At 33.2% G+C, this 15,509-nt stretch overlaps 3 protein-coding genes across 5 annotated transcripts; all 3 read left to right on the top strand.

Moving 5' to 3' along the window:
* The first annotated feature begins 3,554 nt into the window (after nucleotides 1-3,554).
* Nucleotides 3,555-4,355, top strand: LOC148569666 (uncharacterized). Its single transcript, XM_088509925.1, has one exon. The coding sequence runs from the start codon at nucleotides 3,609-3,611 to the stop codon at nucleotides 4,353-4,355; it is 747 nt and encodes a 248-aa protein (XP_088366051.1). The 5' UTR covers nucleotides 3,555-3,608.
* A 505-nt stretch (nucleotides 4,356-4,860) lies between these two features.
* On the top strand, nucleotides 4,861-5,208 carry LOC148569665 (pentatricopeptide repeat-containing protein At1g79540-like). The gene is made up of 2 exons (XM_088509843.1): nucleotides 4,861-5,033; nucleotides 5,196-5,208. The coding sequence occupies exons 1-2, from the start codon at nucleotides 4,876-4,878 to the stop codon at nucleotides 5,206-5,208; spliced, it is 171 nt and encodes a 56-aa protein (XP_088365969.1). The 5' UTR covers nucleotides 4,861-4,875.
* A 2,434-nt stretch (nucleotides 5,209-7,642) lies between these two features.
* Nucleotides 7,643-12,469, top strand: LOC107629210 (uncharacterized). Of its 3 annotated transcripts, none has more exons than XM_088510255.1 (4): nucleotides 7,643-7,975; nucleotides 8,112-8,219; nucleotides 8,863-8,909; nucleotides 9,778-12,469. In XM_088510255.1, the coding sequence occupies exon 4, from the start codon at nucleotides 9,853-9,855 to the stop codon at nucleotides 12,160-12,162; it is 2,310 nt and encodes a 769-aa protein (XP_088366381.1). In that variant the 5' UTR covers nucleotides 7,643-7,975; nucleotides 8,112-8,219; nucleotides 8,863-8,909; nucleotides 9,778-9,852; the 3' UTR covers nucleotides 12,163-12,469. The 3 variants fall into 3 exon arrangements, with proteins under 3 accessions (XP_088366381.1, XP_088366382.1, XP_020973456.2); XM_088510256.1 differs by having other exon boundaries at nucleotides 7,810-7,975; nucleotides 8,863-8,938; XM_021117797.2 differs by lacking the exon at nucleotides 8,863-8,909 and having other exon boundaries at nucleotides 7,821-7,975.
* The last annotated feature ends 3,040 nt before the right edge of the window (nucleotides 12,470-15,509 follow it).

Here is a 15,509-nt window from a genome sequence, read left to right as displayed (position 1 = left end):
TTTGTCGTTGGTCAATGAATTGCTATATATATAAAGCAGGATTTGATGTCTCGACACTTGCTTATGCGTATACGTAAGCTAATCACTTGACCAATCCAAATTTGTTAAATGTCAGAAGTTTTAAATTCCGTCTTTTATATGCAGCAACTCATTGGTCAATAATAACTATTAATTATCAAATGAAACTCAGAATTACAACAAATTAATCCTTGGATTTTTAGATTAAAAAATATGAAAACTAAAAAAAAAAGCGACAGTAAATTTGTTTGATGTGAAAAAAAAAAAAAAAAACAAAATATAATGAGCACATATAGTGCAAGAATACAACGTAATGGGGTGAATATAACTTGTGATGTTAATTAAAGAAGATGTCAGCACTTCATGCTTGTTCTCTCTCATTTTCTGTGTATTATTCATTGTTGTTATGTTCAGTTACTTTTCATGCCTTTGTGCAGAGAAGTGGATCGCAATTGTGATTCTCTTTACTTCCTCCATTGCACCGCATATGTTTACTCTGTTTTTTTTTTTTTTTTTTACTAAAGATAGGAGACTCGAACCCGCAACCTCTTAATTGAGTATGGGGAGATTATGCCATTTGAGCTATAACTCATTGGCTAATTTGGAAAGATAAGAGACTCGAACCCGCAACCTCTTAATTGAGTATGGGGAGTCTATGCCATTTGAACTATTACTCATTGCCATATGTTTACTCTGTTTGCATTCTGATTCTCATAATTTTTTTATTATTATTTTTTATTTTATTTTTTAGATTGATTAAAAAACTATAAGAACATATATATTAGAATTTAGAAGTAATTTGAGGAGTTGGGTTAATGCATTTTGGGTTACCAAATTCAAATAATAATTCATAACAAACTAATTAAAATCAATCGGTTTCACTTTTACTTGCAAAAAAAAAAAAAAACTCAATTGGGTGGGACTTATACTCGGCCCAATGGATATGAAAATATAAAACCCATACCAAAATATGGATATAGACTATGATTTACAATAAAATGAAGAGCCTTAAATCTCTGTAAAAAACTAAAGAGCCCTATAACACCATAAAACAAATAAAGAGCCCCAAAATAAAAGGATATATATATATATATATATATCAATGAATTCAGCTCTTTTGTCCCCAAAAAAAAAATAGGAGAAAAAAATTCCCTCTCTTTCTTATTAGTTCAAAAAATTAATATTTTATTAGTTGATTATTAGTTTTTTTTAAGTGTTTAATTAAGGAATCAATTCTTTTAGCCAATATAAATCTTTGAGTAAATAGCCAAATTGGTCCCGAAAGATAGCCCATTCTTCAAACGAGTCCCCGTAAGAAAAAGATAATAAAATTTGTCCCCGAAAAATTTAAAATTGGTAACGTTAGTCCTTCCGTCAGTTGGATGATGACGTGGAGGGCTAATGCCACGTGTCAGGTCAGTGACACGTGGCATGCCACGTGGCACTTGACATGTAAAAAAGTTATTTATAATCAAAATAGTCCTTGAAAGTTCAAACATAAGTCATTTTCATCCCTAAAATTTTAAAAATTAATCAAATTAGTCCTTATATAATTTTTTTTATTTTTTTGATAATATTAAATTTAAAATATTTTTTGATACTACTAATTTTAATAGAAATGTAATTGACAATAAAAAAATTAGTAATTATATCTTTTCTTCTTAAAAATTTGTTCAATAAAATTATCTCTCTCCTCTAATTCTTGTCAAAATCTCTCTTATTCTTTTCTATTCTAAAACCTTTTTCTTACGTTATTACATTTTGTTGGAATATATATATATATATATATATATATATACTCAAAATTGAAATGTATGTATTTGTTACCCTAAATAAAGTTATATGCTCAAAATAAAAATTTATGTATGTTAACCTAAACAAATTTAATAAAAATTTATACATCTTTTTTTTTCATTACGTTATTACTTTCATTTAGATTAACATACATAAATTTTGATTTTGAGCATATATATATATATATATTTCATTTAGATTAACATACATAAATTTTGATAGAATAATTTCAAGCAAGGCAAAGGGATTTTACACCACTATTCACACACAAGAAAGAAAACCATTACAAGTTTGATAGAATAATTTTAGATTTTTTTGAACGTTTAAGACATTTTTTTTTATTTCCATTTGGCTTGAGATAATGCAGCCGTTTTGAAAATGGATGTCTAAGTGCTATTATGTATTTGTAATGTGAGAGACTGAGAGCAAATTAGCAACACACTGATATGGATTTTGAAGCACCAAAATTATACATTTGCCATAATCAGGAATTTAGAACGTGGTATAAATATTTTTTTTTTTTTGATTTTCCATAATATTCCTTAACTTAACAAGTCAAGGACTAGCCAATGAGTTGCTGCATATACAAGACGGGATAATAAAAGGTGTTCTACCTTTTTTTTTTTTTTTTTTTTTTGGTATGAAAGGTGTTCTACCTTATTTAGATAGATATTGTTCGATAACTAACTAGTTCTTTTAACTCCTATGGCCCAATCTAAAAACCAAAGAGTCTTTAGCACAAAGAAGTCCAATGTTTCCTCCAAACTCAAAATCGGATTATTATTAATTTTAACTCGAGAAGCTTAATTTACTGAGAAATAATTGGAAGTTCTAACTCATCTTTTTAATTGTCTTTCTAATTTCAAAAAAAAAAATAAATTTTTATTTTTTGATATTTTCAAAAATTAAAAATTTAAACATTTACTTTTTTAAGTATTAGGAGAATAATTAAGACTCCCAATCATTAATCTAATTTACCTCCTTTACTACCTTGGCTCTATATGGCATTGTAGTAGCATTCAATTGGCCATTTTCAGCGGGATTATGCGAATTCTGTTTCTATTAATCCAGAGGGTGACTCTTTATTTTGGTAAAAGTAGTAACAATTCAATATCTAGTAACTAGTAAGGTAATTACAAACCCATTTTGCTAATTTAGTTCTTTTATTTTAATTCTAGTAATAAATACATAATGAACAAATTATTTTTAAAATTACAAGTTAGAAAAAAAGTACTTTACTTTTAGATTTCAACAACTCAAAAATGCATTTAAAATATATCTTGTCTTGCTTTGAATAATATAAATAAAATTAAGGAAAAGTCTAGGGGGTCAGCAACTTTTGTGTTTTTTGACCAGCACTTAATCATCAAAACAAAAATAAGTGATCTCCCACCATTAGATGTAATCTCACATCATTAAAAACACTATTGATAGCCAATTGATGGTTACAAAATACCAAAATTGCTGGCCCCCTAGCATTCCTCTAAAATTAATATACCGAGAAAACATAATTGCCTTATATACACAAGAGTTGAACAACACTTCAGTTTAGTAGAACTCGAATAAAAAGTTAACTGTTAACCCACTTTCACCAAATTACTTGTGACCAACATATATATATTTGATTTGTTTGATTGAATAGATGAAGACTTACACCACAAGGTTCCATTTGTCGTCTTAGTTCGCTTATGCAGCATTATTACTCTTTATTCTGTTTTTAGGTCTCATCTGTTGTCCTCTTCCCCAAACGCCACAAGATAGCGCCCCGCTGCCACCATCATCACCCCGATCCCTCTATGCTGTTGTGGAAACGAGTCCATTTCCACAATGCTTCCGGACTGCTCACAAGGTTCCTCCCTCGCCGATCGCAGCACCACTCTTCCGCTGACGCAGACGCCGTCGCCGTCACGCGAGATCTCCCTAATCATAACCGCCGACTCCCCTTCCGTTTCTGCGTGTGGGTCGCGCTCAAGTTCGAGAGCCTCATGGATCAGCATTCCCGTAACGAGGTAAGTTGCACTCTCGCTACTACGGAGTGGTGCTCCCTTTACTGGGACGCGCTCCAGCTTCTGAAGAAATCTGGGATTTTCATAAGTTCTGAATCTGTTAGAGCCCTCATAAGGACCTATTCCTATATGGGTCTTGCTGAAGAAGCCATTCAGTGTTTTGATAGAATGTCTGAGTTCGATTGTGAGCCTGATGCTCATGCCTATAACACTATCTTGAAGGTTGTGCTCAAGAAAGACTTGTTTGTGTTGGCTTTTTCGCTCTATAATGTTATGCTTAGGTCTAATTCTTTGCCAGATGACCACACGTACACTCTCTTGATTGGTGGATTCTGTAAGATTGGAAACTTACATGCTGCCCTCGAGATGCTCGATGATATGAGCAAGAGGGGTGTGCTGTCTGATGTTAAGACGTATACGGCTATTATTTATGGCCTCTGTCAGTGGAAGAAGTTTGATGAGGCGTTTAGGTTGTTTAACACTATGAAAGAAAATGGGTGCTTGCCTACTTTGCACTGTTATAAGTGTCTTGATTGATGGGTTTTGCAAGAACGGGAGGACAGATGAAGCGCTTTCTTTGCTATCTTTGTTGAGGATAGATGGTTTTGCTCTTAATCTACAGAGTTACTGTTCTCTGATAAATAGCTTCATTCACGCCAAGAGATATAGGGAGGCATATGTATGGTACACCAAAATGTTTAAGATGGGAATTGTGCCGGATGTTACTTTATATGCTATCATGATACGTGGTTTGTCCGAAGAGGGTAGGGTTGGTGAAGCTGCAAAGATGTTAGATGAGATGATTGGGATGGGTTTAGTACCAGACGCCTATTGTTACAATGCATTAATCAAAGGTTTTTGTGACATAGGTCGTTTGGACCAAGCTAGATCTCTTCAGCTTGAGGTTTCCAAGGACGAACAGTTTCATAATGCTTACACCTACACCATTCTCATCTGTTGCATGTGTAGGAATGGAATGGTTGGAGAGGCACGGAAGATATTTAATCAGATGGAAAAACTTGGATGTCTCCCTTCAGTTGTGACCTTCAGTGCTCTGATGCATGGCCTTTGCAAGGCTCACAGAATTGAGGAAGCACGCCTTTTACTGCACGAGATGGAGATTGGGAGAAGCCCATCTTTGTTTTTCCGGCTTTCTCAGGGTTCTGACAGGGTTTTTGATAATGTTAGTCTCCAGAAAAAGGTGGAGCAAATGTGGTTGTATTTTTTGAATTTAAGTTGGTCTGTTTTAGGCTTTCTATTAGCAAATTTTATTTTTAATTTTCTAATTCCATGGTTTAATTCAATTCTTATTTCTTCTACTTAGCTTTTAGCTGAGTTTTGAAGCATTTTATGCGTTTCTTTTACTGTGTTTTGCAGGTACAAGGGATAGGAATGATTCGCTGCAATATCTGGCTTGAGCATTAGGCCCGAGCCTAGCTACGTTGTGAGTGTGCTCGAGCATGGTAAAATTTTGACAATGTGCTCAAGTACAGCATAAACACACTCTAGAACAACAATGCATAAACAGAAAAATCTGTTCTCAAGTTTAATGATTAGTAAAATGCCCCTTAGTAGGTATAAAGTCAACATTGGTGCATGCCTAACCTAACCTAACCTAACTTCTTCCCAGAAGACTAAGGAAGCTGAGGAAAAGTGTTTGAGAGAAGACTGAATGTTTTGGAGGTTCATTTGAGGCACTTGAGACTTTCTCAGGCTCGTCTTTGTATCTCAAATGGAGGATTCCACCTGTACTTCATTTTCTTCACTTTTTTTAATATCTTTGTGGTTCACTTTCCCATAATCTGATGTGATGTTTAAGAGTGTGTACCATAAACTAATAGGATTTTCTTCAAATTTAGAATACCTGAGAGTGAAAATTAGATTGTATGAACATGCTAGTGATTGAGAGTTACTACAAGTGACTTCCCATCACCGCTTGCCCTGCTTTGTTCAATGTCTTTTCAGTCATTTAATTGTTTCTCCTCCTTCCTACTTTAAGTTTTGCTCAGGAGACTATAGATGTTCCAGATTGCTAGGTTTTGGAATTTGGGTACAAAAGATGCTATGCTCTTCTGCCTAATCTTACCAAAGAATTTGCTTCTAATTATATGTTTATAGGCAAAGTATTTGATTGAACTCTCCAAGAGAGCTCCATTAGATGGAGTTGCCCAATTTATTTACAAAAAGGTCCCAACTCACTATGATATATTTACAATTACACCCCAGGCGACAACCAGCGGTGAGATCTTAAATAGCGGAACAAACTTGAAAATTGATCTGAGACACAACTTCTTGGGACAAAACCCTGTTATCCAGGATGTTGCATTCACTTCCCTCTCTTGGCGTGTATAGTTAAGCCGAAATTGAATGTTAATCTCACAATTGGTTTATATAGTCAGTCTCTACAATCTCTAATATACTCCATTAATAGTGTGTTATGTAGTTTGTGAGTTTTATCATTGTGTATGTGTTGCAATCACTGCTACCACTTGCACTGTTATTGACTATGTAATCATATCTAGCTTTGTTAAAGTGTATAAGAACATAAGGATCAACTTGCTATACCAGTGAATCTCTCTGGAATTGTTTTCTAATTTGCCCTTGTAATTACTTGAACTTCTGATTTGAAAATGTACTGATACTTCAAGCTAAACTTTATATTACAGTATTCCTAAAATTTTTCGGTTGTTTTCATTTTAAAAATATTTTTTAAGGAAAAAAAAGAAAAGAATGAAATCCACCATTGAGTATATGCCCTCATGCCCCAGATTTGCTTCCGTCTCATCTATGTTTTTTCACATCAAAATTGTTGCCATTTTCTATTGAAAATCTGGACCTGTATGTGAGGTTGCATTGTCATAGTTACTTCCTAGTACAAGTACTTAATTGGAATAATCTGATAATAATGCACTTGTTTGTGCTAGAATTTTTGTCTCAACTGTCAATTTCAGGTTCTGATGATATGTTCCTTAGTTGATATCAGGTTTTTCACTTTGTGGATTGTATATGGATAAAACTAGAAGTGGTGAGGATCTCAGCCATGAAGAAGATAAGGTTTTATTCTGGGATAATGTATCTTTTGAAGGCGATAATGATGGCGAAGAAGATTATGAGTTTGACGACACAGATGAATATGCGGTGGACGTAATTATGTGCAATGAAATAGAGTGTGACATGCAACAAGTTGAAGAGCAAAAATTGTGTTTTATCGAAGTTATTGAAGACTTAGATAGTTAAATGTATATGAAAATGACCCAGGATCGATGAAAAGGGAAATTTGTGTAGGGTGATTTTGTGCATGGAACAATATTAGAGCAAACTTTAGATGAGCATATTTGCATTATGTCAAAGCGGCAAAGACTCACCAAGTGGGTCCCAGAAGTGAGTGAAGTGAAGTTGAGAGTGAAGACACATATTCAAACTGTCAGCTGAGTTAACAGTTAAGTTGGGCTTTGACCAAAATATGGGATTAGAAGCCTTTTGACTTTAGGCCTTTAGTTAATGCGGATTTACCTCAATAGGAACACTCACTTCCCCTACATTAATTTGGATGCTATTTTTTTTTTGTGACTGAAATAAACTAAACAAAGAAAAATAAAACAAACAAAACAATGAACTGTTTAAATAGAGGGACAGTCCCTTTAAGACTATTCTTAAACTCCTCCCAATGTGAAAGAAACTCTACATGTGAAAATTGTAACTTTGCATAATATCCTAGAACAATCCTCAATCCTAGACATTACACCCATATTTCACACACATACACAACACACTCACACATACTATCATGAATATTATGGATTCTTAAACCAACAATAGAACCCAAATGCAGCGTTGTATGAGGCCTCTGCTGCGTTGTATGAATGAATGCTATTTGATTAGTTTGCATTCATTCATTTTTCTTCTATTGCAAATTTGCAATTGAAAAAAGTAAAAGGCTTCGTTAAGAGGCCCAATGAATATATCGAGAAGTAATAGCTACTACGACGTCGTTGGGTAGCAGTGATGTGATGATGCCTTCTCTCGAAACAAAAAGAGAGAAATTGCATGGTGATTGCTCTGGTTGGGGAAGACCGCAATTGGGAACAAACATTGCTCCGACAAATCTGTTGCAGAGAAAAACAATAAGCGAAGACGATGATTAGCATACTACCCAGGTACACTCCCTCTTCAAGCATGAAATTCAACTCTCTTACGATTCCATGATTCTATCTTTCTATGTTTATGTTTTGTTGTTTCAAACAAAAAAAATCATCGCTTTTTGTTTTTTGGGGTGTGTGAATGAATGGATAGGAGCGGCTACTTGGAGCTACACTGGGAGTGGTATTGACCGGCGCGGTGGTTCTGGAGCAGCGAAGAAACATCTACTCTTCCATCTCCAACGTCCAATCTCAATCTCAGGTCAAAATAACATAAATGATGAGAATTCATCTTTTAGTGAAAATGCAACTTTATCTGTATTGAATTTGAGAAATTATTAAGTGATTGTTCGTCTTGTGCACCAACTGTTTGTTGGAATGCCCGAGAGAGAATACTATGTCTGTTCACAGTTATGAGGTTTTATTTATGCCTTGTATCTGTTGCTTAATTTAGGGTCCTTCTTGCAAGCTTCCCCCTGTTTTAGTCTCAGATGTTTCTGTAACTTTGTGTCAAAATGGTTGGTAGAATCTCAGATTTGAACTTAGAGACAAAATTGTTGTATAGAGGGTAGAATCTTGTGATGAGTGGCTTGATCATGTGCATACAGGGTAGCTCAGTAGCTAAAGGTAAAAGGAGACCAAGAAATACTATGCAAGAACCGTTAAAAAAATTATTTAGACTTAAATGGTTAGACTATTAGCATAGTTTGCGATATGGCACTATTCCGTTCATATGATCTAGCCAGTCTCACCTAATGGACAAAGCTTTCGTATTGTTATAATGTCGAAAGGAATTCTTATGATTAATTAGATAATAAGTTGAGTTTCTAATTTATTCTTAGTTTCTTTCTCTCTCTTTTTTTAAGAAGCTAATTTATTCCTAGTTTAAATCTTATGAGGGTCAGTTTGGAACTTCCCCAAATTGGGAAACAGAGTTTCTTCAAGCTCATATGTGAGTTTTTCTTCCCCACTATTTCATAGGTACACTATTTCAATTTTATTATTCAATTCATAATTCTATCATTGCATTTGTACATCAACCTATCATGAAACTTTTTTTTAATCTTGGGTGTGGTTTAGATTCACGTAGTAATTAAAATTAGTGACCATTTTTAAATTTCCATTTGTATAATAATTACAAATTAACAGAACACTAAATAATTATTAATGATAATTTAACTATTTATGAGTGCCTTTTTCTCAACAAAGAGTGTGCCCGTATAACTTTATCGAGCACGTAAAACACATATAAAATGGACATAAAATACATGAAGGTATGAGGCGAATTAATTAGCTCATTCATTAGTTTATGTATGCATATAATATAATAATATATGAAATGAGGGGCACAAAAGTAAGGAATCCGAGGCCATATCCACCGAACATAGTAATATTGTGAACTTTTTTTTCGTGATGGTTATGGTATTTAAATTTTTGTGTCTAATTTATTAAAAATTAATATTTAATTTAAATTATATAAAAATAGCAGTTTATTGTAAAATTATTTTTCTTAGAATAAACTAGCAATATAATTTGAATTTAAAATCTCTTACCTACTATCTAAAATTTATTATCTTTTATGAAGTTTATGGTAGTTGTACACTTGTAGGTAACTAGTTATCTTCATTGGCACCAAAAAAAAAAAAAAAACTTTTTTATAATGACTTGGTAGGAATAATCTCTTCATGTTTGAGTGGTTAGTAATATTAAATTAGTCTTATGGACATTTTCATCTATCGGCCCCCCAAAAAGAGACTTAAAAAAGCCTCTCTGATATTCGTTATAACTTATAAATTTATTACTCTTTACTCTCTTTTTAGGTCTCACCTGTTGCCCTCTTCCCCAAACGCCACAAGATAGCGCCCCGCTGCCACCATCATCACCCCGATCCCTCTATGCTGTTGTGGAAACGAGTCCATTTCCACAATGCTTCCGGACTGCTCACAAGGTTCCTCCCTCGCCGATCACATCACCACTCTTCCGCTGACGCAGACGCCGTCGTCGTCACGCGAGATCTCCCTAATTGTAACCGCCGACTCCCCCTCCGTTTCTGCGTGTGGGTCGCGCTCAAGTTCGAGATCCTCGTGGATCAGCATTCCCGTAACGAGGTAAGTTGCACTCTCGCCACTAAGGAGTGGTGCTCCATTTACTGGGACGCGCTCCAGCTTCTGAAGAAATCTGGGATTTTCATAAGTTCTGAATCTGTTAGAGCCCTCATAAGGACCTATTCCTATATGGGTCTTGCTGAAGAAGCCATTAAGTGTTTTGATAGAATGTCTGAGTTCGATTGTGAGCCTGATGCTCACGCCTATAACACTATCTTGAAGGTTGTGCTCAAGAAAGACTTGTTTGTGTTGGCTTTTTCGCTCTATAATGTTATGCTTAGGTCTAATTCTTTGCCAGATGACCACACGTACACTCTCTTGATTGGTGGATTCTGTAAGATTGGAAACTTCAATGCTGCCCTCGAGATGCTCGATGATATGAGCAAGAGGGGTGTGCTGCCTGATGTTAAGACGTATACGGCTATTATTTATGGCCTCTGTCAGTGGAAGAAGGTTGATGAGGCGTTTAGGTTGTTTAACACTATGAAAGAAAATGGGTGCTTGCCTACTTTGCGCTGTTATAATGTCTTGATTGATGGGTTTTGCAAGAACGGGAGGACAGATGAAGCGCTTTCTTTGCTGTCTTTGTTGAGGATAGATGGTTTTGCTCTTAATCTGCAGAGTTACTGTTATCTGATAAATAGCTTCATTCACGCCAAGAGATATAGCGAGGCATATGTATGGTACACCAAGATGTTTAAGAGGGGAATTGTGCCGGATGTTACTTTATATGCTATCATGATACGTGGTTTGTCCGAAGAGGGTAGGGTTGGTGAAGCTGCAAAGATGTTAGATGAGATGATTGGGATGGGTTTAGTACCAGACGCCTATTGTTACAATGCATTAATCAAAGGTTTTTGTGACATAGGTCGTTTGGACCAAGCTAGATCTCTTCAGCTTGAGGTTTCCAAGGACGAACAGTTTCATAATGCTTACACCTACACCATTCTCATCTGTGGCATGTGTAGGAATGGAATGGTTGGAGAGGCACGGGAGATATTTAATCAAATGGAAAAACTTGGATGTCTCCCTTCAGTTGTGACCTTCAGTGCTCTGATGCATGGCCTTTGCAAGGCTCGCAGAATTGAGGAAGCACACCTTTTACTGCACGAGATGGAGATTGGGAGAAGCCCATCTTTGTTTTTCCGGCTTTCTCAGGGTTCTGACAGGGTTCTTGATAGTGTTAGTCTCCAGAAAAAGGTGGAGCAAATGTGCGAGGCTGGTGAAGTTTTGAATGCTTACAAGCTTCTCAAACAACTTGCTGGGAGTGGGGTTGTGCCTAACATTATCACATACAACATTTTAATCAATGGTTTTTGCAAAACTGGTAATATCAACGCTGCTATCAAGCTTTTCAAGGAGCTGCAACTAAAGGGGATCTCACCTGATTCTATTACTTATGGGACACTTGTTGATGGACTTTATAGGGCTAACAGAGAAGATGACGCCTTTAAGATCCGTGAACATATGTTGAAGCATGGTTGTCAACCTGGATTATCAAATTCTAATGCCCATATGAGCTGGTTAAACAAAAAGGGGAAGGTCTCGATGGCCTTCAATATTTACTTTGAATATCTGAAAAGCCTTCTGAAGTGGGATAATGATTCAATCAACATGTTGGAGAACCATTTTATCAGAGGAAATGTGAAAGAAGTAATTCGAGGCTTACTGGAAATGGACTTCAAATGTAGAGATTTTAATTTAGCTCCATACACAATTCTAATTACTGGGTTCTGTATGGCAAAAAAGGTAGATGAAGCATTAGCTATATTTTCTGTTCTTGGTGAGTTCAATATTAATATAAATCCTACAAGTTGTGTACATTTGATTGATATTCTCTGTGAGGAAGGGAAGCTGGATGATGCAGTAAACATATTCCTCTACACCCTAGAAAAAAGTTTCATGTTGAGGCCAAGAATTTGTAACAAGCTCCTCAAATGTCTCCTTCTTTCGATAGATAAAAAGGATTATGCTATTGATCTTGTTGACAGGATGCAGTCCCATGGATACTGTTTGAATTCACATCAGTATGACAAAGCAATGTACGTTATTCGACGGCTAAGGAGAAGGAGGAGCAATAAAATGCACTATTTTAAATGATTGAATAACTCCGACTATTCAAGATGGATATTATTCTTTATCTTGTGATGAGTGGCTTGATCATGTGCATATAGGGTAGCTCAGTAGCTAAAGGTAAAAGGAGACCAAGAAATACTATGCAAGAACCGTTAAAAAAATTATTTAGACTTAAATGGTTAGACTATTAGCATAGTTTGCGATAGGGCACTATTCCGTTCATATGATCTAGCCAGTCTCAGCTAATGGACAAAGCTTTCGTGTTGTTATAATGTCGAAAGGAATTCTTATGATTGATTAGATAATAAGTTGAGTTTCTAATTTATTCTTAGTTTCTTTCTCTCTCTTTTTTTAAGAAGCTAATTTATTCCTAGTTTAAATCTTATGAGGGTCAGTTTGGAACTTCCCCAAATTGGGAAACAGAGTTTCTTCAAGCTCATATGTGAATTTTTCTTCCCCACTATTTCATAGGTACACTATGCTGACTCTAATGGTGTGTTTAGTTTGGTTGGGGTGGAATGGCTTGCTATATAACATTACTCTTTCTAAAAGGTCAATATCATAATTTTTCAGCCTGGTCGGAGCTATATGTTTATAGTTACTTAGTTGCTGGAACTACCTTCAGGCTAAGATGTGGCAGTTGGATATGCAGCAAAGCTTCACTAAACACATGTTCACTTGTCCACAGTGATTGGCAAAATCAATATGAAAAGTTGATGTTCTTGTTTGTCCTTGTGCATGATATCAAGTTTTTACTAAACATGATTACCTGTTGAATTAATCCAGGTATAGCATTATAAGGTACCATGATGTCTTTCTTGCTGACCATTCTTCGAATTGGACTTCAACTATCTTCCACTCTTCTCTGTTTCCATATGTTGGGTTATGCTTCTTATACATAGAATGTGTGCCATGTGATTTTAAGTCCACGTTCTTGAGCTATTCTGTTATTTTTTTTGTGAAATTAACAGGCATGCTATATTCCATGCTCTGCTACCCTTATGTTGTAAATTTCAATTTGGACTTACTACATTTAAATGCTAAAAGTAAGCTAGTCACTTGACCAACTCAAATTTGTTAAATGTTAGAAGTTTTAATTCTATCTTTATATATAACAACTCATTGGTCAATAATAACTATTAATTATCAAATGAAACTCAGAATTACAACAAATTAATTCTTGGATTTTTAGATTAAAAAATACTGAAAACTAAAAAAAATAAGTGACGGTAAATTTGTTTGATGTATATATATATATATAATGAGCACATATAGTGCAAGAATACAACTAAAGGGGTGAATATAACTTGTGATGTTAATTAAAGAAGATGTCAGCACTTCATGCTTGTTCTCTCTCATTTTCTGTGTATTATTCATTGTTGTTATGTTCAGTTACTTTTCATGCCTTTGTGCAGAGAAGTGGATCGCAATTGTGATTCTCTTTACTTCCTCCATTGCACCGCATATGTTTACTCTCTTTGCATTCTGATTCTCATAATTTTATTATTATTATTATTAGGCGAATTCTCTGGTATAGACAGGGGGACAAATCTACACATATAGTATTGTGCTGTTTGAATTTTAAAGTGACAAGTGTTTATTGAATGGGTAAAGTAAATGGGACAAATTCTGCAGCTGCTTCAGTTGCAGGAGTACTTGCATGGTTGCACGAGTGGTTATCAGAAAAAAGGGGGTGTTACTTTTTGAGATTAATAGAAAAGTTATAACTTATTAGACTAATTAGAAATAGTGCAATTAGAAAGTAGTTGGGCTTATTCACTTTATATTATGTTGGGTATTTTATTGGGCCTATAAAAAGAAGAATAATTTAAAACAATTTAAACAATATCTCTTAGGCCTTTTGTAAGATGAAAATCAAAACACATATATAATGATTAATCATATCAAATAAAAAACTAAACAAAAATAAATTAATATAAAATAATTAATTATCCTGATAGATTATAATTCACTCGCAACTTCACTCACAACGTGAAAGAATAATAAGGATCTATTATTAATATTTATTTGAAAAAAAAAGTAAAAAATGATATGCTACAATGATAAATTCTAACAAATTGTATATCTTAACCGAATATATTAATAATAATTTGTTACGGTATGTATTTGAAATTTATGATAATATATATATAAATGAGAGAATATGTAAAAAACATTGCATAAGAATTAGTTAGGGCAGGAAATAATTACTTATAAATACTTATATTATTAACATCTTTTCTTAATTAGGGATATAAGTAAATTTTTTATAAATTTTTATTTTCAATTGACTGCATATAAAATAACACAAAATTTTAAATCTCAATAATAAATAAAAAAATACCTCCTAAAAATTAACTCCAATAATTAAGAACTTATTTTAAAGGTGCAATAAATTAAAAATTTATTTCAAAGTTACAATAAATTAAAATAAAATAATAAATAAAATAGACCTACAAAAACTATTTTTTTTTTGTTTTAAATTGCTCTACAAAAAATAAAGGTTAGTTTTTGTAGACCTATTTTATTTATAATTTTATTTTAATTTATTTTAATTTTGAAATAAATTTTTAATTTATTGCACCTTTAAAATAAATTCTTAATTATTGGAGTTAATTTTTAGGAGGAATTTTTTTATTCATTACTGCGATTTAAAATTTTGTGTTATTTTATATCTAATGGTTTTACGTTTTGGTAAAATTTAAAATTTTTCTTAATATCAATTAAAAATAAAATTTATAAAAAATTTACTTATATCCCTAATTAAGAAAAGACGTTAACAATATAAGTATTTATGAGTAATTGTTTCCCACCCTGACTAATTCTTATGCAATGATTTTTACATATTCTCTCATTTATTTATATATATATATATATATATATATATATATATATATATATATATATATATATATATATATATTCAAATACATACTATAACAAATTATTATTAATATATTCTGCTAAGATATGCAATTTGTTAAAAATAATTATTATAGCATATTATTTTTGATATTTTTTAAATAAATATATAATAATATAATCTTATTATTCTTTCACGTTTGAAAATTATAATCTATCAGGATAATTAATTATTCTATATTAATTTATTTTTATTTGATATTTTTTTTTCGATAAATATTTTTTATTTGATATTATTAATCATTATATTTGTGTTTTGATTTTTATCTTATAAAAAGTCTGTTCAAGTTGTTTTAAATTATTCTTTTTTTTATAGGCCCAATAAAATACCTAATACAATATAAAGTGAATAGGCCCAATTACTTCCTAATTGCACTATTTCTAATTAGTCTAATAACTTTTCTATTAATCTCAAAAAGTAACACCTCCCTGATAACCACTCATGCAAG

The sequence above is a fragment of the Arachis ipaensis genome, chromosome B3, assembly GCF_059453495.1.
Source record: "Arachis ipaensis isolate K30076 ecotype BB chromosome B3, ASM5945349v1, whole genome shotgun sequence".
NCBI classification, from domain to species: Eukaryota; Viridiplantae; Streptophyta; class Magnoliopsida; order Fabales; family Fabaceae; genus Arachis; species Arachis ipaensis.
The sequence above is the reverse complement of the archived record's forward strand: the minus strand, read 5'-3'. Positions and strand labels throughout refer to the sequence as shown.

Excerpts from the sequence above, each read along its gene's own strand:
- LOC148569665 (XM_088509843.1), top strand. The coding sequence starts at position 4,876 with ATGCATGGCCTTTGCAAGGCTCACAGAATTGAGGAAGCACGCCTTTTA.
- LOC107629210 (XM_088510255.1), top strand. The coding sequence starts at position 9,853 with ATGCTGTTGTGGAAACGAGTCCATTTCCACAATGCTTCCGGACTGCTC.
- LOC148569666 (XM_088509925.1), top strand. The coding sequence starts at position 3,609 with ATGCTGTTGTGGAAACGAGTCCATTTCCACAATGCTTCCGGACTGCTC.